At 45.4% G+C, this 26,831-nt stretch overlaps 1 protein-coding gene across 1 annotated transcript in view; it reads right to left on the bottom strand.

The window, feature by feature from the left end:
• Positions 1-962: 962 nt before the first annotated feature.
• The window catches only part of LOC124805245 (O-acyltransferase like protein-like), a 36,784-nt gene continuing 10,915 nt past the window's right edge, over positions 963-26,831 (bottom strand). The window contains exons 3-12 of the mRNA XM_047265756.1: positions 26,346-26,536; positions 23,056-23,141; positions 20,514-20,695; positions 17,077-17,409; positions 14,408-14,601; positions 12,289-12,421; positions 9,944-10,127; positions 5,912-6,054; positions 5,056-5,164; positions 963-2,191 (exon numbers count right to left, since the gene is read on the bottom strand). Of these exons, the coding sequence (XP_047121712.1) occupies positions 1,938-2,191; positions 5,056-5,164; positions 5,912-6,054; positions 9,944-10,127; positions 12,289-12,421; positions 14,408-14,601; positions 17,077-17,409; positions 20,514-20,695; positions 23,056-23,141; positions 26,346-26,536 (1,809 nt within the window). The 3' untranslated portion in view covers positions 963-1,937. The remainder of the gene's footprint in view (positions 2,192-5,055; positions 5,165-5,911; positions 6,055-9,943; positions 10,128-12,288; positions 12,422-14,407; positions 14,602-17,076; positions 17,410-20,513; positions 20,696-23,055; positions 23,142-26,345; positions 26,537-26,831) is intronic.

Raw genomic sequence — 26,831 nt, 5'->3', positions numbered from 1 at the left:
TAGGAAAGTCTAACTGCTGTGCGTGTTTGTACTTCTCTTGGAGCTGGATATCTGTGATCATTATAATATTTCTTATGTAGTATTATCTTATCATCGCCCTCAACTGTTGGTACATTCGTCAACTACTTTTTTACGTATGCAGTTTTCTATCGTCTTAAGCGATTTTGTTATTGCTGAAGTTATTAACGTAGAGCAGTCCTTATCTCTCGCAAAAAGAGTCCTCATCTATCTAGCGCACAGAAACCTGCTGCGAAAATAGGAAGTTACGCTGTTCCCGAGCAACTGAAATAGTTTAACTGCAGACTGAGCACTGGAGAAAACATAGTGTCCTCACAGATAGACGTGCTCTGTGTTTTAGATGACGAAGGAACTAGAGCATCGTTATATCTTTCCTGTATGTGCTAGTAGGTGAGAAAGGTGAGCACTCCTGTACGCTACAGACGGGCTAGTAATTTATTTCATTATTTTCATTTTTCTGGGTGATTAGTTAACCACAAGTAGCTGTTGTACTAATTTTGATGCATGTCCGATAATTTTTTGCATATTTTTAAATAATTGGTTTATAATATCACGTTGAACCAATGCTAAGAATAACTGTACACTGTTATCTTCGTGTGTTTTTAGAAGTTTAATGTTCCTTATGCTTAGTGTCTAAAACCGTCACCACATTCGCATCAGGGACTGAAATTACTTCTTTTGATATTGTTCTTTTTATCAAACGACGGCAATCTGCAGTACTATATTGTGTCAATTGCCTGTAGTAACATCGTGTATTCCATTAGTTTGTTAATTGGTGATATTGTCATTAGGACGAGTCCATGTTCAGCTTTTCGCATATAATGTATGATAGCTGTTTATTTCCCTAAAATGGGTGCACATTACAGTAGGGTCGACTTCCGTTGGTATGTTGTAGGAAATGATTCACATTAATCGTATCAAATGGAGAAGAAACAGTTACAGCCTTTTGTTATAATTAAGGTTTTTTATTAACAAAATTTAATACTGATTTCATTAAACACAGCAAACGGAGGCCTTGAAGGGCCTCGACTTCATTTGATATGTATATTTCTTAAACATATAAATATCTATGAAATACGTAGGTAACAAATGACAACGAAATAAATAGCTACTCTTCTTCGCAGTAACAACATTTTCCTCGCCATCTGGTGTTTCGTTTAACATAAAGTTCTCTTGGCAAAGACACTAGTTGAAGCAGAGTAGGTGAAAGACGAAGTGCGAGATATGCGAGTATTTTACTGTGGAAAATGTTGTACTGCTACACAAATGAAAAAACAAATATCACTTAATAAATACTGGCCTGTTTTTCGCCAATACTGTTTGCATCTAGATTTAACATTAGAGAGTGCTGCAGAAAGCACTCTCTGGTAGTATTTCCGACTAGACTGCCAAAAGCGATCTTTTACGAGAGGTTAGAGTGGTCAGGTGGTTAACAGGCGACTACCAAGGCTGTACGAATCCGCGATATGGCTGTCGCAGCGAACGGTGGCAAAACGATCGAGCAAGCGCAGCGCTTGCCTGAACGTTGCGTCAGCCAGTGTTCTCAGACCTGTCGGGAGCAGACGCGCCCATTTCTCTCCGAGTCGTAGCTGGTGACGTTAATGGAGAGTGTCGTTTGACCTCGAACCAATGCGCGGACTAAAGAAGGAACAGCACAACAGTTTCACAGCCTGTTTTCCACAAGGAACTGACTTATATTGCTATAAAAGTATGAATGAAAGACACTTATTCGACTTTTCCCCCTCAAAAGCATGTCGATCTTGCGGTTAAGAGACTGTCAAAATACGTCGGCGGTTAGTGCGACGTCATAGCCTGCGGTATCTCGAATGCTGAAGCGAAGGTCGTTTCGACGCGTTATCAGTCGACGTCGAGGTTCGTGTAGCGGCGTCCCCGGCCGCAGGTCGTTGCCACGGAAACCGCTAACAGCTGGCCGGCGTGGACGAGGCGTCGACGCGCACCTCCGCGAGTCGACCGTCGCTGGGAGGGGCGGGGTGGGTCTCTGTCGCCTCCGACGCTGCCACTGTGGCGGCCTCCGTGTTCTCGAAGGCGGGATTGTCCTGCGGTTTGCCGGCCGCTTGCCCCAGCGTCGAAGGCGGTTGGATGCTAGACAGCACGGAAGCCGGCGGCGTCGCCGTGCCGGGCGACGCGGGGTTGGCCGGCGAGGGCTTGCTGTCTGTAAAGGTGCGACGGCAACTCGTAAGCTAAAGCGCAACAGTCCAGCTGTTCAGTATCTCTGTGTGTCTACTCCACTGAAGAATTTATCGCCAAAAACATTGCTTATTAAAGTTAACCCCGGGCGTTAATACTGTTAAAGCACCATATTCAAGTAGCATAGAACATTTCTTCGACAATAGCTAGGAATTTATCAGTAAGAGCTTCAGTAAATCTCTCCCCTGCTTTGTATAACTGCTTGCACCCAGTTTGACTAATTCAGTTTTTGGTAATTTCCAAGAATGATTGCCTATCGAAGTGGCGGGGTCCAAACGGTACATATCGAACTTGCGATTGTAAATCGATCATGCGACTGTGCTGTCAACGTCATGGTCAATTATTTGTGATCGTCATTTTTATCTGTTTTCCGTCGTTCCCTCTTAGTTGCTCTAAGTTACATACCTCCGCGAATTAATAGAAAAAAGGGAATTGTTCCCCTAACGTACACATCACATGGCCTTTCACATGACGACGAGTAAGTTAAGTCATCTCCTTTGTAATTACAAGTATTTTTGTAACGGATCACGCAACTTTTTTGGCGGGCGTTATGAGTATGTTCACGGTGGTACTGTAGCAATGACAAAAGAAGACCGTTACAAAAATACTTGTAACTACAAAGGAGATGACTTACCTTACTCGTCGTCGGTGTTGTCGTCATGTGAAAGGCCATATGATGTGTACGTTACGGGAACAGTTCCCTTTTTTCTATTAATTCGCGGAGGTGTGTAACTTGGAGCAACTAAGAGGGAACGGCGGGTAACAGATACAAATGACGATCACAAATAATTGATCATAACGCCGACAGCAGAGTCGCATGATCGATTTACAATCGCACGTTCGAGATGTATCGTTAGGACGCCGCCACTTCGATAGGCAATCATTCTTGGAAATTACCCAGTTTTTTATGGAAATTGAACGGGAATGGAAGGAAAGGACAGGAAACGAAAGGGAAGGAACTAACGATATCATCAGCCTCGGGACTTTGAGTGGAATCAGCGGCGACGTCTGAAAACGTGTGCCGGACCGGGACACGAACCACGGATTTCCTGCCTATTAGGCAGGAAACGATATCAGTGATACGATGCTGATGACATTGCTATCCTCAGTCAAAGCGAAGAGGAATTACATGATTTGTCGAAGAGAATGAACAGTCTAATGAGTGCAGAATATAGATTGAGAGTAAATCGAAGAAAGACGACAGTAATGAGAAGTGGCACAAATGAGAACATCGAGAACCTTAACATCAGGATTGATGGTTACGAAGTAGTTAAGGAATTCTGCTACCTGGGCAGTAAAATAACGAGCGACGGACAGAGCAAGGAGGACACCAAAAGCCGACTAGTACTGGCGAAAGGGGTGTTCCTGGCCAACAGACGTCTTCTAATATCAAACATAGGCCGTAATTTGAGGAAGAAATTACTGAGAATATACGTCTGGAGCATAGCATTCTATGATAGTGAAACATGGACTGTGGGAAAACCGGTAGAGAAGAGAATCGAAGCATTTGAGACTTAGTGCTTCAACTGAATAATGAAAATTAGATAGACTAATAGGTACGTAATGAGGAGGTTCTGTGCTGAATCGGAGAGGAAAAAGACATGGAAAACACTGACAAGGAGAAGGGATAGGATGATAGGACATCTATTAACACGTCAGGGAATGACTTCCATGGTTCTAGAGGGAGCTGTGGAGGCCAAAAACAGTAGAGGAAGACAGAGATTGGAATACATTCAGCAAATAGTTGAGGACGTACGTTTCAGGTGCTACTCTGAGATGAAGAGGTTGGCACAGGAGAGGAATTCGTGGCGGGCCACATCAAACCAGTCAGAAGACAGATGACTCAAAAAAAAAAAACAAAAAAAAAAAACGCTGTTACGTTAACCATTGCGCCACCCGGACACAGTGTATACTGCAAATACTCGAACCATCTCTACGCGCTCCCTGATTGATCATCATCCACACTGAAGGTTGTGGATACATTGCCCATCGAGACGAATCATTGATATGGATACGTGGTGTCTGTTCTTTGAGGCACACTTCCCTCCAATACTAAACTGGTGATCCGTTTATGGCGCAAAATGTGCCATACCAACCGATCCCTTCTTTTGGTCAAACTGTGCCACAAATTTCTCGCCTCTCCATTTCTGTTCAGTGCCTCCTCTTTAGTTGTGCGATGTACTGATCTAATCCTCAACATTCTTCTGTAGCACCACATTTCAAAAGTCTCTATTCTCTTCTTGTTTTATCTGTTTATATCCATGGTTTACGTCCATAGATGGCTACACTCCAGCAAAATACCTTCAGGAAAGATCTCCTAACACTTCTCTCTATAGTCAATGTTAACAAATTTCTCTTCTTCAGAAACTCTTCCCTTAGCAGTAGCTATATCCTATTTCGACCATCATCATTTATTTTGCTCCCCAAATAGCAGCACTCATCTAACACTTTTAGTGTCTCCTTTCCTAATCTAATTTTCTCAGCATCACCTTATTTAATTCGACTATTATTATACAACGCAATTTTTAACATTTATCAAACATAGCCCACACAAAATATAAAGACAGGAAAGAGCAGTTGGAACTAAATGTGTGAATTAGATGTACAATAAGTGTAATATTGAAAGAAACTAGATTGCAGAGTGGTAAATATGAGTAAGTTTTGTTACAGTGTAAAGGTTGTAAATTTTGAATATGTGGCCAAATTGGAGATGTGAAAAGGGTTCATGGATGGGAGCATTTAGACAGAGAGGGAGAGAGAGTAGGGGGAGAGAGGCAGAGAGAGAGAGAGAGAGAGAGACAACAAACGTAGTTGGTGAAAGACACATACCAGGTTTTAGCCAAGCCTTGTCCAGGTTGAGAACGGGCAGCTCAAAAGTGAGGGCGAACACTGTGGATAACGTGAGCACAATGGCGACGTCACCCAGTGCGATGTGTACCTGCAAACAGAACAGACGGTCACTGCTAAGACAAAGTACAAGAGGTGGCACGTCTGAAAAGTCTCAAAAAATGTGTGTGAAATCTTATGGGACTTAACTGCTAAGGTCATCAGTCCCTAAGCTTATACACTACTTAACCTAAACTATCCTAAGGACAAACACACACACCCATGCCCGAGGGAGGACTCGAACCTCCGCCGGGACCAGCTGCACAGTCCATGACTGCAGCGCCCCAGACCGCTCGGCTAATCCCACGCGGCAGTGTAAAGTCTATGGTTATCAAAAAACGCACGGGACGAAAAAGCTCTTTTTCACGTTCTTTGAGTATATTATTAAGGGTGCAGTTATCATCAAGTATGCACCATAGTAAGTGTGCCAAGCCACAGCACGTTTATATGGAGTAAGTTAAGACAGAGTGTTATGAAAATTATACGTCTTCTATATTTGGTTGGCACGTATATGACGAAAATGTATGTTTGATCCACTGATATACATTGTTTTTCTCCTGCGGATATGATTGTAATAATCTAAAACGGTAGAGAATAAACATACAATTATACGGCTGACGGCGCAAACATGCTTTTCTCAACTTATCTAACAGTTGTAGACAGCCACCTCTATTACGATCTTCAACCCCAATTCATTACATGGCAGTCACCGACTTAATAACGAGCTTTAGGAGTAGGAATACTAACACTACAACAAATTTTCACCATGACCATGCAAGTGCTGTGATTGCATACTTACCACCGAGAAGTGATCGTAGCTGATCGGAGCCCTGAGGGCGCCCAGCTCGTAGTAAAAGACGAGGAAGTGGATGAGGTAGGCGCTGTAGCACAGCTTGGCCAGGGGCTGGAATCCCCACCAGCTCAGCAGTCTGCGGACGGGACCTGCCGCAGGACAATACCGCTACATACTCGTCAACAACTCCAAACACATCGCTATAGAGATGAAATCTCACATAATAAACATAGAAGCGTGGCATTAATGTCCCTTCGACGACCAGGTCATTAGAGATCTAAATCTCGGGCTAGGAAGAAAGTCGCCGTGTCCCATCGTGGAATCTTTCCGGCATTTACCTTGGGCGGTTTTGGGAAAACACCGGGAACCTGAATCCGGATGGCCGGAGGAAAATTTAAATCACCGTCCTTCCGAAAATGAGTCTGATGTATTTCTGCTGCGCCACCTAGCTCGGTAAACGAAATTTAAGCAGTAAAATCGATTTTCAAATTTTAGGCAGCCATCTAGTATTTTCAGACAAAAGAGACGATTCAGACCTGCACCAGGCGAACGGTCTACCCGACGGGAGGCCCTAGCCACACGACATTTCCATTTATCCTCGTGCGAATTAGTGACGAGACGAGGAGGACAAAGGGAAAAGAGAGCTCTGCTCGAATTCAGGAACTGTTGCAGCATTCATATGAATTGATTTAATCCGTCCGAGCAGGCATCGGAAGGCCCACCGTTACCGATAGACCATCGTGTTATCCTCAGGCGATAGGCATGGTAGGCATGAAGGGGCCGTTGTTGGTTTTCGTGACGAGAACTGCTACTTCTCAACCAGATAGCTCCTCAGATGGCCTCGCAGGTTCGAATCCTGCCTCGGGCATGGATGTGTGTGATGTCCTTAGGTTAGTTAGGTTTAACTAGTTCTAAGTTCTAGGGGACTAAACCTCAGCAGTTGAGTCCCATAGTTCTCAGAGCCATTTGAACCATTAGATCCGGACGGTCAGCCATCCAAGGGCTAGCCAGGTCCAACGACGTTTAACTTCGGTGTTCTGACGGGAACCGTTTGAACTGATTTAGGGGGACGGTAATTCAAGAAGACTGGGTTGGTGTATGAACCAAGTAAGTTGATGTGAAAACAAAACAAAAAAGCTTTCGCGTAAATTGGAGTGATTTTACCTAGGAGCAAACTGGTACCGCAGGATACCGTTGGGTAACCAAATGTGGACATATTTCATTCAATTGATGTAGAAGTATTAGGTTTTTCAGACGCAGCTGATGATAGAACGTATATTCCATAATCGATCATGAATAATCAGCATCAATGAGTACAGCCTAAGGAAGTGTCTAATACTTCACAATAAAATACATTGCGACTACATGCCTCTGAGATGATATCTTTAATATCCCCACAAACGGCTGATACCATTAGCAGCTCAGAGGTGTTGCTTATTGAGATTGACTATCCCCGATAGGAGCCGTATGCAGTGCACCTCGTGGGTCTAACCACTGTCATGGGAAAGAGGACACGCAGACAGCCACTACTTGCACAGTGCATCACATGGGTTACTACCGGTCACGCCTTCCTACTACACAGATTACGATCCTGCTATGAACGTAGACTTTCTGGCTCCCACTAGCGGTTTCTATTCAATGCGCTGCTCATGACGGCTTTGGCTTTGACATGTTCGTATCGGGAAAGGGCAGAATACCGTTGTCAGCAACGACGGAGTGATTAGAAAACCAAAAATGTGAGACTAGGACTCGCGCTCTTACGTGCGTAGATAATGATAATAACTGCGTGTGGCTCAATGACCTGTTGCAAGTCTTGCTATTGGATACCACTTAGCCTATTTACATATCATTAACGTACCCCAGTTACGCAACCGGGGAAAGGCAACCAACAGTTTAACGTGGAATCCGATCCACGTGTTGTTTCTGGCGATTCCTCACATCACTGAGAGGTGGAATTTGCAGGCACGCATTTTCTACTAAGCCACCAAACCCTACAAGTGTACAGGTAGTTCATCTATAGGTTTTGAGGACTGAATTTGCGAGCATCGAAATATGTGACACATATGGCCCTATCTACTGATTGCATTGATTTATAAGTTTAAATTTCTTAAGCCGGTTAGGGTCGTAAACCTCAGTATTTGACATAAATTTCACGTTGATACCTCTAGCTGTTCCTGACAGAAAGTGGTTTCAAGAGACGGACAGACATAGACGGACAGCAAATGCTACAAAGAAAAAATGATGTAATTGCAAACTAACAACTTCTCGTATTTTTTTCCGTTACTTGTAGTCTGGAACCTTGCTTCTTACCAGGTTTCATGATTCTAGGTCAATGGGCAGTACACTACAATTTTTGATCGGTGAGATTGCGAGTGTCAAAATATGTGATATACACTACTGGCCATTAAAATTGCTACACCAAGAAGAAATGCAGATGATAAACGGGTATTCATTGGACAAATATATTATACTATAACTGACATGTGATTACATTTTCACGCAATTGAGGTGCATAGATCCTGAGAAATCAGTACCTAGAACAACCACCTCTGGCCGTAATAACGGCCTTGATACGCCTGAGCATTGAGACAAACAGAGCTTGGGTGGCATGTACAGGTACAGCTGCCCATGCAGCTTCAACACGATAGCTTCATCAAGAGTAGTGAATGGCTTATTGTGATGAGCCAGTTGCTCGGCCACCATTGACCAGACGTTTTCAATTGGTGAGAGATCTGGAGAATGTGCTGGCCAGGGCAGCAGTCTAACATTTTCTGTATCCAGAAAGGCCCGTACAGGACCTACAACATGCGGTCGTGCATTACCCTGCTGAAATGTAGGGTTTCACAGGGATCGAATGAAAGGTAGAGTCACGGGTCGTAGCACATCTGAAATGTAACGTCCACTGTTCAAAGTGCCTTCAATGCGAACAAGAGGTGACCGAGATGTGTAACCAATGGCACCCCATACCATCACGCCGGGTGATAGGCCAGTATGGCGATGGCGAATACACGCTTCCAACGCGCTAGTGATACGAGGCCGTTGGGATCCAGCACGGCGTTCCGTATTACCCTCCTGAACCCACCGATTCCATATTCTGCTTACAGTCATTGGATCTCACCAACGCGACCAGGAATATCGCGATACGATAAACCGCAATCGTGATAGGCTACAATCCGACCTTTATCAAAGTCGGAAACATGATGGTACGCATTTCTCCTCCTTACACGAGGCGTAAAAACAACGTTTCACCAGGCAACGCCGGTCGACTGCTGTTTGTGTATGAGAAATCGGTTGGAAACTTTCCTCATGTCAACACGTTGTAGGTGTCACCAGCGGCGCCAACCTTGTGTGAATGCTCTGAAAAGCTAATCATTTGCATATCACAGCATCTTCTTCCTGTCGGTTAAATTTCGCGTCTGTAGCACGTTATCCTCGTGGTGTAGCAATTTTAATGGCCAGTAGTGTAAATGGCCATATCTTTTAATTACTCTGACTTAGAAGCGTCAGCTTTTACAGCGCCAACAATAACAAAATTTCAACTTCATGCCTCAGCTGGTTCCTAAGAAAAATTCGTCTCAACAATCCGACAGACAGACAGGCGGACAACAATGTTATCGTGTAAGAGTTTCGTTTTTATCGATTGAGGTACGGATCCATAAAAATGGTGTCCAATGTTTCGAATCCATAGCTATCCCACATAAAAAAGTACCTGTGTTATTTCGGGCAAAAATCCATTACAGACACCTTTAGTGTAAAAGGAGTAACTCGTCTGGAGCGTGAATGAATATTGTATTGTAGGAACAAAAAGGCGTTTGAGTAATAAAAGTTACTTATACACTCTTTTCTTGACCCTCTATCACAGTTTCAGTATCCCTTTGGGAAACGGAATGTTGGTACATCTCTTGTCGGTGGAATTGTACAGCCACCTCAAGACAGTAGGTGCATTAGTGTGCCAGTTGATGGACGTGGCCTCTGGCAAGCAAGCGACGCCTGCGGTATCAGAGGAGGAGACAGGGTAGCGGTCTGGGAGGTGCCTACCTGCGTATCCTCGCTCGCAGGCGAAGATGGTCCAGGCGACGACGAGGGCCCAGGCGAGCGGGTGCAGCGCGCTGAAGAAGGCGGCCTCCAGGGGGTTGTACGGCTTGACGTAGTAGGCGTGCAGCGAGTACACCACGGCCAGGGCGCACGCCGTCGACGCCGCCCAGCACACGCACACCGTCGCCTGCGGGGACAGAGCAACGGCGCTGCATAACAGACTCGGCGCACACACGAAGCTACAGTGTTGCCTCACATTACTCTTCCACTTCTTCTCCGAGACTCGACGTTTCGAACTTCTACTGGGATATATCCCTCAGGAGTCTTCTAGCTGTCAAACACTGCAAAATGCCAGTGTCGCATTCGCTTACAACATGCAGTTTTCCCGCACTTTTTGTTTAAACCGATGAATGACGAATTTTACCCATTACTCCATTTCCTAAGAAAAAAAAAAATATCTTCTGAAGAAGGTTCCTGTAGAGGAGTCGACACGTCGAGTTTTCAAAAGAAGGGAATATGATGCAGACTAACGACCCAGAAGATTTTATCTACAGTGGCAACAGTCACGAAAGAATGCAGACTGACACTGTAAACGTGCTGGGTCTACGGACGTGGACACACTTATCTCATCAGCACCCTCTTCTACGCCTTAGGGATAAATTTATAGACCAGACGAGTCTGAGTTGATTTGCGTGAGGTTTAAGAAATGCAGCTGTATGAAAAAGAGCCGTGAAAACAACTGTTACCAACAAATGAAGTCATTTTATAAATTCTTCCTCGGCCTTTTTTTTAATTTTATTTTATTTTTTTGCTGCATGGGCGTGGACGATCATTTGAAACACACATATTTTCTGATTATCTAGTCTGTATACCTGTAGCTCCAAGTATTTAAATTCTACCAAATCAGAGAGTGTCAACTTCGTGTAACAGAGTCTGTTATACCTAAACTACCCAGAAAAATCAGGTGCATCCACTTCTCCAGGAAATTTGCATCGGGATGCTTCTGTTCCGTTATTTATCACCTCAACTGTCAGTTCAAGCTTTTATCAATCATCCAGAGGAATTTTTATTACTATTCGACAGATAGATATTACTTTGCGTGTTGGCATATGCAATTTTCTCTTTTTTAAAAAAACTTTCACTCGATGTGGTTTCACCATTTTCATAACCTTTTTCAGCTTGAATAGACATAAACACCAATGTGAACAATGACGCTAGATGCAGCTATTAGCTCAATGAAGGGCTTATTTCAATAGTGGCACAAGTCCATTTTTTTCATATTGAGATACAGAGCCCTAAAGTTAAATGAGCGCTGAAAAATCTGCAGTTGACATACGAGAAATATTCAAGCATATGGCTTCTTGCTAGAGATAACCTTTATTTCTGTTTGTTTGGGCCGGCCGCGGTGGCCGTGCGGTTCTAGGCGCTCCAGTCCGGAGCCGCGCTGCTGCTGCGATCGCAGGTTCGAATACTGCCTCGGGCATGGGTGTGTGTGATGTCCTTAGGTTAGTTAGGTTTAAGTAGTTATAAGTTCTAGGGGACTGATGACCACAGCAGTTGAGTCCCATAGTGCTCAGAGCCATTTTTTGTTTGTTTGGCTCATTAATTTCAGAAGCGTTATCGACAGAAAGGTGGAAGTAATGGACTTGTACCACTATTAAAATAAGCACTTCTAATAATGCCGAGGAAAGATTTTTATACTCAATCTAACTTGAGTGATGTTTGTGTAGGAAAACGAAGACAGGCTTATCACAAATGAAAACTATATTTCCGTAGTTAATACTTTGTTTTGTTGTTCATATAATTATGTAATACGGTTTTTATTGTCTCTTGCGCTATTTCCTTTTGTTACTGTGTTCAGTGTTCTACTCCAAGTTGATAACTGTACACCGAGCTCTCCGTTACGCGCCATTATATTATTGCGTTGATTACCTTGATGTGGAATTCGATTTCTGTTTGCATACAACTGGAGCCATTTGTGTATTTCTTACCATCGACGTGGCACCAGATCAGGCATTTCTCGGCTTGCAACTTCCGTGGTGAAGTCCCGCTTCCCCATCTGCCGGCTTGTACCATTTGTGAACGTGATTCGTATCAGTTTGAACTTTACTCCGAGCTCCGAGTAGCGAAACTCGCCTGTTGTGTACATAGAGAACTATTTGCGTTTGTATTCAGCAGGGCACAAATCTAACAGTTGAAGCGACTGCTCGTGATAAGCAGAAAGTTCGTGTCAGGTCCCGGTCTGCCACAAATTTCCAGCTGTGTCGACATAATCATTATGAGCCCCTACTTTAATTGTTGCACACAAGAGTAGTCGCAAAGTGGAAGAGCACGGTGGTGGTACTTACGATAGAGAGGTGCGTTTTGCGGCCCTTGGTGTGGAAGAGCAGCCAGCCCAGTCCCAGGCCCACGAGGAAGGGGCTGGCCCGCGTGTAGGTGGCCGCGTACACTCCTGGGAAGAAGGCGTCTCGCACCGTGTCCCTGCAACACGAGGGCTCCAGTATAGACACAAGGTGCCGCGGATCCTGTGAGCATTCTGCACCCGCAGACAACCGTGCCTGCACCTGGCTATCATGGCAACAGTTCTTCCATTAACAAGGCACTCTCTGGTCAAAAAGCGTAACTGCGAGGCAAAATATCGTTCTACAAACAAGTACAAGGCGGAAAGGTAAAAATTACGTAAGTGACTTAAGGTTGGGTGCAAGAAACAGCAACTCCTGGACTATTTTACAGTCTCGCAAATTAGGATTGACATCCCAGGGGAAAATACTGCTACGAACAGGGGAAGATTACAGAAATAACTGCAATACTTCCAATATATATCCCAAGGGTTGGCACCACAGTGCTGAACTAGTGGTGGCCGCATTGGAGATGGTATGCACTCGTATGAGCTTTCATTTGACTTAGAAACCAGTTATAGGGGAACCTGCGGTTTACTGTGTATTTCAAGTCACAGTGAAAATTGGGTATTTCTTGTAGTAGCAATTATTGTAAGCGGTGAAACAAGCGATATGTGACATGAAAAATTCTAGGACAATCTACTGATTGAACTCGAACTACTTTCAGATATTTACTCTATCACCCAGTTACCCATCGAGCCACTGTCGGATGGCGGGGCAGGGTGGAAGGAGGGGGGGGGGGGAGGCCATGGATGAGAAAAATGAGAAGTGATAAGAGAGTGGGAGTAATGGAGCTGGAGAGGGGCCAGAAAGAATGAGAGAGGCTTGCTGAGAGAAAGGTAGTGAAGTCAGGACTGAGAGAGAATGGGGGGTGGGGAGAGAAAGAAGATTAAGAGAGGGGGCGGGGAAAGAAAAGAGAGAAAGAAAGGAATGTTAGTGTAATATCTCTTTACCTTCTATTAATTGTCGCTGCACAGTTCTATGAGTGAATTACGTTTCCTACTTGACCATCTATATACTCGCAGAATCGATGCGCAAAGTAGTGCTACTCCATGAGCGTATAATTACTCTTTGTAATATTCTCTCTGGTGTGTTGTGAGGACTTCTAGGTTCTTCTCCGTGCCGAATAGCCGCATTGAATAATTGTAATTTTGCTATCGAGATTACTGGAAGAAAGAGATTGAAAATATATTGTATGCTACTCAAGGAAATATATACTCAGCATTTACATCAAAGGTGTGTAAGGAATTTCATTATATATGTATTCTCTAATTGGAAATTTGCACGGAAGTGTCGTTTCGTTGATAGACAGAAGGGAACTTCCGATGAATTGGAAACGAACCTGCAATTATTAGATCCAAGAGCTCCATTATTTCATCGGATAAGTAAACTCTATCAAAACAGACTTTCCGCTTGATCTGAGATTTCCCGACTGACTACGCAACGCAAGAAAACCAAGACATTTTATTTACACAGGACTGCAGATCGCTTCGAATCATCGAGACTGCGGACAAGGAGAGTCATCGTCGGATTCTGATTAAACAAGTAAAGCTTAATTATAACTTTCTTGAGCGACTGGGATGACTGTGATATGGCTGCTTATGAATGAGATCATTAATAAAATACTAATAACTAACTTTCCTCCTCACCAGCAACCAGTATAAACACAATATTAATTAAAATTATATGAGGAATTCGGGAGGGAGAAAGGAGAGACGAGTACAGTGCGTCGTCACCGTCCACAAATAGGAACGAACGAAAACAAAAAGGGAAATAGCCGATACGAGCTAAGAATAAGTCTGTACACGATGTAATTTTCTGCTTCTCTCTTAGCCGATGTCTGTATATAAATAGTCTGTTTCCCCACTACGTAAGTCAGTTCCCGGTGTAGGAGTCACTGCATTTAAGACCTAAAGCTGTAATGGTTGAATAATCTTCCGTCTGTGAGATTCGTATTCCTCGAAAGCGTTCGTATAGCTATTACATCTGCCCAACATTGAAGTTGATCTTCGACGAAAGAGGAAAGTAAGTTTATGAGCGAGAGTTGAGTGAGGGAGGGTATACTCACTCGAGACTGCGGACGTCAGCCCAGGGGAACTTGAGGATGTAGGTGAGGCAGAAGGCGACGATGATGGGCACGAGCAGCAGACCTCCGAGCAGGCCACGTGCGACGCGCGGCCACCGGAACATGGGGTACAGCACCAGCGGACTCAGCCAGTAGAGCTGCGTGTCCGCCGACAGGTACCACGACTGCACCACGCACTGCAGCACAGAGGAAGATCCAAACCAATGGGAGACATCGTCTTGCCAGGACAAAAACACAACTTTTATTGGGGTTTTCTACACATAGGAAGGTCTAGATCCATTTACTGCTATCCTTACAGGAGTCGTGGTGCAAGTCTGCAATTTCCAGTATCCATACCCTCTCGAAATACATCTAATACATTTACTTCGGTATTTCCTTCAGACAAGTTTTACCCGTTAAAACTCAAACACTACTGTCACAGAGTACATTTGACAGTACCGTACTATTGTACAGTCGAAGCACAGAACTCTGTGTAGGGCTGCGACGAAACTTGTAGGGCAACCACTGGCTCTAAATGGCTGTTGAAATGGTGTGAGGCGCTGCAGCAGCTGATGATAGCACTGGCAGCTGTAATTGCTCTGCATATAGTAGAATCAGCTAAAGAAGATCCCTGACAGCTGGCAGCGTCGTCGCCAGTTACCAGCAGCGAAGCTCACACGGCTTCAGGTGAATACAATAGCCATCTATAGATCTGTGGCAACACTGAAGCGTTGCCGTGGATACGTTTACAAAATCGCGTTACCCGATAGGTTGTAGCAGGCATGCAAAGCTGTCAGGGATCAACTTAAACGCTGATTGACTACAGCGGCCGAGGCCCAGATCTACGCTCTCTGGAGAGCTTTCAGAGTAGCCAGGCTGTAATACCAAAATTACAAAAAGGGGAACTATGTCCGTGTGTTTCTGAAATTCGTTCATATCGCCCAACGATGATATTTTCCTGTACGCACCAGAATTGTCAGTGACAAAATGATTCTGATCTTGTCTTATAAGTTGTTTATGTATACTGAAAACATTACAAGCGCTGTTACGCTTCCTTGGGACACACGTGGTGTTACTTTTGTTTCTGTTGAGCACTCACCATCCATTGTAACATACATTCCTCGAGCCAGTCAAGTACTTGTGAAGATACTCTGTATGATTGTATCTCAGCTAATAATTGACCATGTGGTACAGTGACAAATGACTTACAGGAATCGAGGGAGACAGAATCTACATGTTCGTCTTCATACGTTGTTACGATAAATTTCTGCAGACGCCTCTGGCTGCCTCAAGATATTACACTTGGGTTATAGTTGATGTTGAGATGTAAAATGTGCAGAGTAATATAGCACATTCCGTCAATAGCTACTGTACTGGGTGGTTAAACTACAGCTACTTACAGAGTTCCAGTGCGGGCTATAATTATACTGTATGGCAACGAATCTCGGTAGATGTGCTAATGCGTTAATGGCGAACCGATTTACACTGGAAGCAAATTAGTTACAATTTTGGCCACCAGGTGCAAATTTGTTGCTGTACAGCAACTTGTCGACAACGCTGGTGATCATGCTGGTGAAATAGGGTTAGCGGCGGTTAGTAATAATATCAGCGGTACTTCTTTCTCACTTATTTACTTTTTACGTTCACGTCCCGTTCCTAATGCATTACATAGGGAAACATCTCTGTACGTCTTTCTTGCATTCACAGTGCCAAGTTTGCACCTGGTGGCCAAGATTGAGACTATTGTTTTTCAACGAAGATCTTTCCCGGATTACAGCATTAGACTATGTAACAAGTTTCACTGCGGCGGGATACTTACAATCCATACTGGATCTCTGTGAGTAGCTGAACTTCAGTTATGGCAATTGGGTACTATGCGTGTTTTAGCTCTGAAGATGGCCTACTTCGGCTGAAACTGACCGTATAAATACCGGGTGATCCAAAAGTCAGTATAAATTTGAAAACTTAATAAACCACGGAATAATGTAGATAGAGAGGTAAAAATTGTCACTCATGCTTGGAGTGACATGGGGTTTTATTAGAACAAAAAAAAAGTATTGCTAGACGCGTGAAAGATCTCTTGCGCGAGTCGTTTGGTGATGACCGTGTGCTCAGCCGCCACTTTCGTCATGCTTGGCCTCCCAGGTCCCCAGACCTCAGTTCGTGCGATTATTGGCTTTGGGGTTACCTGAAGTCGCAAGTGTATCGTGATCGACCGACATCTCTAGGATGCTGAAAGACAACATCCGACGCCAATGCCTCACCATGACTCCGGACATGCTTTACAGTGCTGTTCACAACATTATTCCTCGACTACAGCTATTGTTGAGGAATGATGGTGGAGATATTGAGCATTTCCTGTAAAGAACATCATCTTTGCATCGTCTTACTTTGTTATGCTAATTATTGCTATTCTGATCAGATATCTGTCGGATATTTTTTGAACTTTTGTATTTTGTTGGTTCTAATAAAGCCCCATTTCATTCCAAGCATGTGTGTGAATTTGTATCTCTCTATCTACATTATCCCGTGATTTATTCAGTTTTCAAATTTATACTGACTTTTTGATCACCCGGTAAATACGTGATCTAGACTGTGCTTTGTTTGGACACTGGCAGACTGACTGCTGTGAGAGGTACGAGGTGCGGGCAGGAAGCGGGGCGGGGACTCACCACCTCGCCGGGCGGCTGGTAGTTGTTGATGTAGAGCAGGTTGCGCCACCACGAGGCGCGGCAGCGGCGCGTCTGGTCGGCCATGACGCCGCTCCACAGCGGGCCGGAGCCCAGGTGGCGCGACAGCGTCGCGTACAGCCAGATGACGACGGCGTAGACGGGCGTCAGGCGGACGTAGCGGTACACGTAGAAGTTGATCAGGCCGAAGGGCCGGCCCTGCGAGCGGTCGCGCAGGAACACGAACGACAGCAGCATGCCGCTCACCACGAAGAACGTGTTCACCGCCAGGCTGCCGCCGTTAGACACCGGCATCTGCGTCCAGTCGTACTTGAGCTGCAACACGACGACGCTCATTAGAGCGCGCTCGCTGCGCTACGAGCCGTCGTAAAACTGGACTGTCACTGCGGTCGATATTGAGTCCGTCCAACTGCGCGAGTGTTCCGTGGCTTAGAGTCAGGTGACAGTGAACGTGGGCATAAGTCACTCCTAATACAATATATTCAGTTCCGCACATCTACAGGTACAACACCAATTGTTGTGGATTGGCAAGACAGCCAACCCACTATGAGAGGAAGCCGAAAGGCACGCGTTTTAGCTCACGCAGGCTGGCGTGAGGTCTGGAACAGGTCAAGGAAATGAGACTAACAAAAAAAGTACGTAGCTGCTGGAATACTTAACTTTAATCCATAATTGGTGAACATCGCTCTTGACGGTACATGTTTTACAGCATCAATAGTAACCGGTAATGGCGCCTTGCTAGGTCGTAGCAAATGAGAGCGTATTTTGTCAGCGAACCATCGCTAGCAAAGTTGGCTGTACAACTGGGGCGAGTGCTAGGAAGCCTTTCTAGACCTGCCGTGTGGCGGCGCTCGGTCTGCAATCACTGATAGTGGCGACACGCGGGTCCGACGTATACTAATGGACCGCGGCCGATTTAAAGGCTACCACCTAGCAAGTGTGGTGTCTGGCGGTGACATCACACTAATAAAAAATTTTAGAGAATTTAAACAGGAAAAAACACATCTTTCAACACATAAAACAACTCAGTTAGCCATATTTGCACTTCCAACCATCGGAAATCTTGGAGAGAAACAAACCAGTAAGTTAAAATATTTCACATATTTTTATTCGTAATGACGCACGGGATAATGTCCTGGGGTAATTTATCTTTAGCAAAGAAAGTTTCCATACTTCAACAACGTGCTGTAAGAATAATATGTCGTGCTCATCCACGACCACCTTGACGGTATCTGTTTCAGGAGTTGGGCTTCACAGTGCATTTATTCCTTCATGAAGTTGTTCAAATGTGTGTGAAATCTTATGGGACTTAACTGCTAAGGTCATCAGTCCCTAAGCTTACACACTATTTAACCTAAATTATCCTAAGGACAAACACGCACTCCCATGCCCGAACGACGACTCGAACCTACGCCGGGACCAGCCGCACAGTCCATGGCTGCAGCGCCCTAGACCTCTCGGCTAATCCCGCCCGGCTTCATGAAGTTCTTGTGAATATAGTTCTAAAAAAACAATGACGAAGGCATTTACAATGCCGGAGGAAAAATGACATCCATTATCCCACATTAAGTTTGGTTTTAGCGCTAAAACGGGTGCACAATTCTGCCACCAAAAATTTTAATCACTTGTCCACTGTTTCACAATGTCTCCCAGACGTAAAGTTAAATCTGAAAACAAACTGAAAAAGTTTTTCCTTAACAACTCTTTCTTTTCAGTAGAAGAATTTCTACCTATGTGATACGTAAATGTTAGTGGACAGGAATTGTGAACTCACATCAATATTTAAAAAAAGTAAATGTTGAGCATGTAGCCATTTTATACATGAATGTGTAACGTGAATGTAAAATGACTCTTTTGACATCGTTATGATTCGTACATTTTCATGTATTGGAGCTGCGCAACTCTAAGTATTTGAAAAATGTCATGTTACAACCTTGAGATGCCGATAAAATTATTTAGACAACCATTTGTGGTAGACTGACCAACATCAGATTCATAAAAGTATTCACAGCATCATATTAGCCGAAATATAAAATCACTAACATCAGGTGATAAAACCATGAATTAGACACTATTACTATATCATAGTACAAATTATATAGTCAATCTATAAAAACTACGACAGGTAGTACACTCATTCCTGTTACGTACTTTATATTACTATATAATAACTGTGGCAACGGCCTTGCCGCAGTGGATACTCCGGTTCCCGTGAGATCACCGTAGTTAAGCGCTGTCGGGCGTGGCCGGCACTTGGCTGGGTGACCATCCAGCCGCCATGCGCTGTTGCCATTTTTCGGGGAGCACTCAGCCTCGTGATGCCAATTGAGGAGCTACTCAACCGAATAAAAGCGGCTTTGGTCAAGAATACCATCATAACGACTGTGAGAGCGGTGTGCTGACCCCACGCCCCTCCTATACGCAACCTCACTGAGGATGACACGGCGGTCGGATGGTCCCGGTAGGCCACTTGTGGTCTGAGAGTGCTTTTTAATATATTAACTTTGTCTGATGTATGGTTTTATCATCTGCCGTTAATGAATTTATTTTTCGCCTAATACCTCCCCGCCTGGGCGGGGCTGTTTATGAGTCACGCCTGCCCAAGTGAACAGCAACGAAAGAATGTTCCGAAGGGAAAAAGACGTTGCAGGCACGCACACCTACTGATATTTTAACAGCAAGAAGAAAGCTTCCTAATAAAATTTGATACAATAATGAAGTGTGCTTTCAAACTCTATGTACTGTGTAGACTCTTAAATGAACGCCCTTCTCATATAAATAACCAAGTTCCAGCATATTTCTTTCCATTCCCCCAATCAGTATATTTCCGGCTGATCATTTGGGTTATTGTCACGTTTTGGTTAGAAATTTTTGTAGGCGTCGACAGTCATCGGTCGTATCACTTCACTCAGGAAATGTGGTAGTGAATTTCAAAGTACATCTTTTAGTCAGTCAGCGGTTCTGCACGGAAAATAGCGGCCTTCCAAGTCCTCCGCATACGAAATTAATTTCTTAAGCACTGCGATACCAGGCTGAGTCAGTCTCATAAAGATATATCACACTGCCCTCTCCCGACGTCGTCGCGTGCTGCGAAGAATACGTCTCCGTGTCTCACTACTTGGCGCTTTAATTTTATTTAAAATGCTCTTCAAGAATCAAGTTGTGCTTGTGAGGGAAAGTGGAGACAGAGAATGAAGTCTGTGTTTGTCTGATTAAGCTGAACATTAGCTAGAAAAATAATTACATCTAAACTCTAAACCTCAAGTCCAGCTTTCACATGCACAGTGGGAATATCGCCGCTGACAGGTTGTGGGTGTAGCACGCGTTTTGAACGTGAAGTAATACTGGCATGTGACTATTTGATCAGAGAGCAAAAGGCTGAAGAGTCTCTTTTGTTTTGGCGATCTGTGACGACTTACCCCGTCCTCGACGATATCGCTGTTGATGGTCGGTGTGTCGGCCATGACGGCGTACTTGTGGAAGAGCACCACCCAGGCCATGCTGAGGAACTTGATGCCGTGCACGCTGGTCAGTCCCGAGTTGCTGACGTGGGTCAGGGAGCGCCAGTTCTTGCGCACCGAGAACGCCAACCACGCGCTGTCTGCAAAGACAAGGGAGCGCCAGGTTAGCGGTGAAAAGCAAGCGAGGCGCCACGAGATTTGTCAGACTGTAATGATTGCTTGTGAGGCACTGCAAAAGTTCAGTAGTGGGGAAAATACGAAAAAAAAGAAATTTGACCTCTATGTCCAACACTTTTCATACAGTTAGCACATCACTTGAAACTTCAAGTACGAATTCACTTTTGTTGCCACTTCGTGCGATCAATGACGCATCACACGTTCCATTCGTTGGTGATTCTGGTACACTGCCTGTGTGTGATTTATGATATTGTGTACGGAAGTGGACTTCGACGGCATCAAATATTCAACACGTTGTGCTGTGCCAAAAATTATGAAATCACTAGCAGATCTCTGGGGTGTTCAAATCAACCTTCGGCTTCAGGATAGTTTTAATTCATCCTTACAGTCACCAGACGAAAATGTTCTTGTTTCACAACTCCACTTACACTCCTGGAAATGGAAAAAAGAACACATTGACACCGGTGTGTCAGACCCACCATACTTGCTCCGGACACTGCGAGAGGGCTGTACAAGCAATGATCACACGCACGGCACAGCGGACACACCAGGAACCGCGGTGTTGGCCGTCGAATGGCGCTAGCTGCGCAGCATTTGTGCACCGCCGCCGTCAGTGTCAGCCAGTTTGCCGTGGCATACAGAGCTCCATCGCAGTCTTTAACTCTGGTAGCATGCCGCGACAGCGTGGACGTGAACCGTATGTGCAGTTGACGGACTTTGAGCGAGGGCGTATAGTGGGCATGCGGGAGGCCGGGTGGACGTACCGCCGAATTGCTCAACACGTGGGGCGTGAGGCCTCCACAGTACATCGATGTTGTCGCCAGTGGTCGGCGGAAGGTGCACGTGCCCGTCGACCTGGGACCGGACCGCAGCGACGCACGGATGCACACCAAGACCGTAGGATCCTACGCAGCGCCGTAGGGGACCGCACCGCCACTTCCCAGCAAATTAGGGACACTGTTGCTCCTGGGGTATCAGCGAGGACCATTCGCAACCGTCTCCATGAAGCTGGGCTACGGTCCCGCACACCTTAGGCCGTCTTCCGCTCACGCCCCAACATCGTGCAGCCCGCCTCCAGTGGTGTCGCGACAGGCGTGAATGGAAGGACGAATGGAGACGTGTTGTCTGCAGCGATGAGAGTCGCTTCTGCCTTGGTGCCAATGATGGTCGTATGCGTGTTTGGCGCTGTGCAGGTGAGCACCACAATCAGGACTGCATACGACCGAGGCACACAGGGCCAACACCCGGCATCATGGTGTGGGGAGCGATCTCCTACACTGGCCGTACACCACTGGTGATCGTCGAGGGGACACTGAATAGTGCACGGTACATCCAAACCGTCATCGAACCCATCGTTCTACCATTCCTAGACCGGCAAGGGAACTTGCTGTTCCAACAGGACAATGCACGTCCGCATGTATCCCGTGCCACCCAACGTGCTCTAGAAGGTGTAAGTCAACTACCCCGGCCAGCAAGATCTCCGGATCTGTCCCCCATTGAGCATGTTTGGGACTGGATGAAGCGTCGTCTCACGCAGTCTGCACGTCCAGCACGAACGCTGGTCCAACTGAGGCGCCAGGTGGAAATGGCATGGCAAGCCGTTCCACAGGACTACATCCAGCATCTCTACGATCGTCTCCATGGGAGAATAGCAGCCTGCATTGCTGCGAAAGGTGGATATACACTGTACTAGTGCCGACATTGTGCATGCTCTGTTGCCTGTGTCTATGTGCCTGTGGTTCTGTCAGTGTGATCATGTGATGTATCTGACCCCAGGAATGTGTCAAGAAAGTTTCCCCTTCCTGGGACAATGAATTCACGGTGTTCTTATTTCAATTTCCAGGAGTTTATATTGTCTTCTAAACTCGGTAGTCACAAAATACCGTCTTTAGTCAAAAATTTTGCAATTTGCGTCAAGAATTGTGGCATTCTACATTGTAATCAACCAATCTAGATCTGAAAATGGCCGGTAACGACAGAAAACGGTCATAACCACTTGTATGTTCGCGCAGTCTGGACTGAAATAAAATAACCGATTACTACTAAAACCATTTCATCATCGTTACTTTCAATTTAAACTAACACGTACGTCTCTCATTCTTTATGGTGTTCTCGTTTCATAACTCAGTATTTTCGGCATCTGTAAACATCCGATGTACTATTAATGCTGAAATCCTGGATGATACTACGTTAAAGTTTTCTGTTTTTACAAGAATTCTGACTTTGACATTCACGCAGTGTAATTATATGCGGCATTTGAAATACTCAGTGCCATTACTGCAATACAAGTAGTTTATTGTTCCATGAGTCGTGCAAGCCTTACCTTTCTTAATGTCCACTTTCTCGGAAAAGAACACATCGAAGACAGTGGAGCCCACTAAGGCCACTCCAAACATGACCATCAGCGCCCTGTAACAAAGAATAAATTTCAAGTTTAGAGACAGTAAATCAGAGCCAGCGCGAGGTATATTACTTTCATTGTGACAAAAGGTGAACGTTAAAATCGGATGACGCTGGATACTGCTGGAGACCAAGACGAGTGTGATGTACCATCGGAAGACCATCGCTGCTGTTGGTGCTTGTTACAGTCCCAGATTCTGTTGAGGCAAAGACACTGGCAGTGGCCGGGCACCAATCACTCTAATGATTTCCGTATACTGTCTTTGTTTAGGCCACGTTGAAAATAACGCTGGCAGTTCGATGCTGTACTCTTATCTGAGTCAGATCAATGGAAATCATTTCCAGCGTCGACGTCGATTTGATTTGAGGGTGTTCAAATTAAAGGAATCTGCTGTTAAAATGAAACAAATTAACCCTTTCACAGCCTAATATGCTGGATTTTTGAATATGCCTAACACACCTAATGTTCCTTGAGTTACTGGCCTCTCTCACAGACACACGGATGTATTGATTATAAAACGTTTAAGTAGCTAATTCTCTTCCATAGTTTGTAGAATGCACGGAGGGGGAGGGGTGCGGGAGGTCAGGTAACTGGGTCTGGGGTTGAGAATGCAGGTCGGAGAGGCTTGGTCTCGGTTTAAGGTGAGGACATTATAAGGCAGATGAAATTATGAGAGGTATGTTTGTACCTGGGGTCCACCGTTCGTGGTCTCGCGGTAGCGTTCTTGCTTCCCGAGCACGGGGTCCTGGTTTCGATTACCGGAGGGGTCAGGAATTTTCACCTGCCCCGAGATGAGTGGGTGTTGCTGCGTCATCATTCATCCCCATTACGGTCGAAGGAAGTCAACGGCAAACCACCTCGATTAGGACCCTGCCTAGTACGGCGGTGCGGGTCTCCCGCATCGTTCCCCTACGCTCTGTCAAGAACCATGGGACTTCATTTCCATTTCAAAGTTTGTATCTCCTTCGTGAGCGCTTCGTTAGATACCAGTGATGATTTTCACGGAGATGTGCAGCCTGTAAGGCATAGGACGCGAAGTGCCCAGCCCGCCACACGTAGCTGTAATGTTTGCCATGTAAGAAGTATTCATCGTCTGGTTTCCAACAACTGTGATGTTGTGGTTGTGTGAGGCGCCGTCCTGCTGATGAGATCCACTATCATTCATTTCGAATTCCAAATGGCGTTTTATTCTCGACACAAGTATGGATATTCGGAGGTATCACCAATTAGACAATGCACGCAGAGCGAGCACTGTGCAAATTTGGCTCCGTCCAGCTTCTCACTTACAAGCACACTGTTGATTACCGCTTCATACCATATTGCCAGCTATGGGCGACTGTGGTGATAAGATCGAAATGTTTTGCACTCTCGAAAATCTTCTAAACATAAAAGGCCATTTTTTTCGCACAACAACGCGACTAGTGCAGTGAGAGAGAGAGAGAGAGAGAGTGAGTGAGAGCTACATCTACATCTACATACATACTCCACAATCCACCATACGGTGCGTGGCGGAGGGTACCTCGTACCGCAACTAGCATCTTCTCTCCCTGTTCCACTCCCAAACAGAACGAGGGAAAAATGACTGCCTATATGCCTGTGTACGAGCCCTAATCTCTCTTATCTTATCTTTGTGGTCTCTCAGCGAAATATAAGTTGGCGGCAGTAAAATTGTACTGCAGTCAGCCTCAAATGCTGGTTCTCTAAATTTCCTCAGTAGCGATTCACGAAAAGAACGCCTCCTTTCCTCCAGAGACTCCCACCCGAGTTCCTGAAGCATTTCCGTAACACTCGCGTGATGATCAAACCTACCAGTAACAAATCTAGCGGCCCGCCCCTGAATTGCTTCTACGTCCTCCCTCAATCCGACCTGATAGGGATCCCAAACGCTCGACCAGCACTCAAGAATAGGTCGTATTAGTGTTTTATAAGCGGTCTCCTTTACAGATGAAACACATCTTCCCAAAATTCTATCAATGAACCGAATACGAGTATCCGCCTTCCCCACAACTGTCATTACATGCTTGTCTCACTTTATATCGCTCTGCAATGTTACGCCCAAATATTTAATCGACGTGACTGTGTCAAGCGCTAAACTACTAATAGAGTATTCAAACATTACGGGATTCTTTTTCCTATTCATCTGCATTAATTTATATTTATCTGTATTTAGAGTTAGCTACCATTCTTTACACCAATCACAAATCCTGTCCAAGTCATCTTGTATCCTCCTACAGTCACTCAACGACGATACCTTCCCGTACACCACAGCATCATCAGCAAACAGCCGCACATTGCTATCCACCCTATCCAAAAGATCATTTATGTAGATAGAAAACAACAGCGGACCTACCACACTTTCCTGGGGCACTCCAGATGATACCCTCACCTCCGATGAACACTCACCATCGAGGAAAACGTACTGGGTTCTATTACTTAAGAAGTCTTCGAGCCACTCACATACTTGGGAACCAATCCCATATGCTCTACCTTAGTTAGGAGTCTGCAGTGGGGCACCGAGTCAAACGCTTTCCGGAAGTCAAGGAATATGCCATCCGTCTGATACCCTTCATCCATGGTTCGCAAGATATCATGTGAAAAAAGGGCGAGTTGCCTTTCGCAGGAGCGATTCTTTCTAAAGCTGTGCTGATGCATGGACAGCAACTTCGCTGTCTCAAGGAAATTCATTATATTCGAACTGAGAATACGTTCGAGAATCCTGCAACAAACCGGTGTTAAGGATATTGGTCTGTAATTTTGAGGATCCGTCCTTCTACCCTTCTTATATACAGGCGTCACCTGCGCTTTTTTCCAGTCGCTCAGGACTTTACGTTGGGCAAGAGATTCGCGATAAATGCAAGCTAAGTAAGGAGCCAATGCAATAGAGTACTCTCTGTAAAGCCGAATTGGAACCCATCGGGACCTGGCGATTTATTTATTTCAACCCATTCAGCTGCTTCACAACCCCAGGGACATCACTATGTCCTCCATACGGGAATCTGTACGAGACTCAAACGGCGGTATGTTTGTACGATCCTCCTGCGTGAAAGATTTCTCAAATGCTAAATTTAAAATTTCAGCTTTCGTTTTGCTGTCTCCCGTTGCCAGGCCAGACTGATCAGTGAGTGACTGCGAGCTAGATTGAAGGAAGTTCTTTTATTTGACATAGACGCTGAGGAAGTAGAAGAAGAACAGGTGATGGTGGGGGTACTCACACGAAGCACCAGTCTGCGGGCTCCAAGGGCATGCCGTCGGCGGTGGCGCAGTCATCCGGCGAGATGTGGACGCTAGCGTCCTGGCCCAGTGCAGCGGGCAAAGCCACCATCAGCTGCGCGGACACGTCGCTCGCCGAGCACGTCGCTGGCACGCACGTACCCCAACGCAAGCGCCGCCCGTCAGCCGCACCCTGCAACACGTAGACCGCGCTCCAGTCCGAGCACACTGCTAGCAACAACAGTTCTCATCGATACCTTCAACACTAGGCTCACTACCCTCAGCCGTTCATCGAGAGCACTCTCTACCTCGGAATAAACAATCCGATGTAATGAGGAAGTCGCCACTAGATATAACGATAATCGGAGCTGCCAATGTGAAAGGAGGCGGGGATTACTGCGTTGTCAGTAGAGGAGCAGTAACAGAAGAATTGATGGGTCAGAAGAGCTCATGGACTTCGATCGTGGATCTAAATAACAGCTAAACTA

This window comes from Schistocerca piceifrons, chromosome 7, assembly GCF_021461385.2.
Source record: "Schistocerca piceifrons isolate TAMUIC-IGC-003096 chromosome 7, iqSchPice1.1, whole genome shotgun sequence".
Lineage (NCBI taxonomy): Eukaryota > Metazoa > Arthropoda > Insecta > Orthoptera > Acrididae > Schistocerca > Schistocerca piceifrons.
The sequence above is the reverse complement of the archived record's forward strand: the minus strand, read 5'-3'. Positions and strand labels throughout refer to the sequence as shown.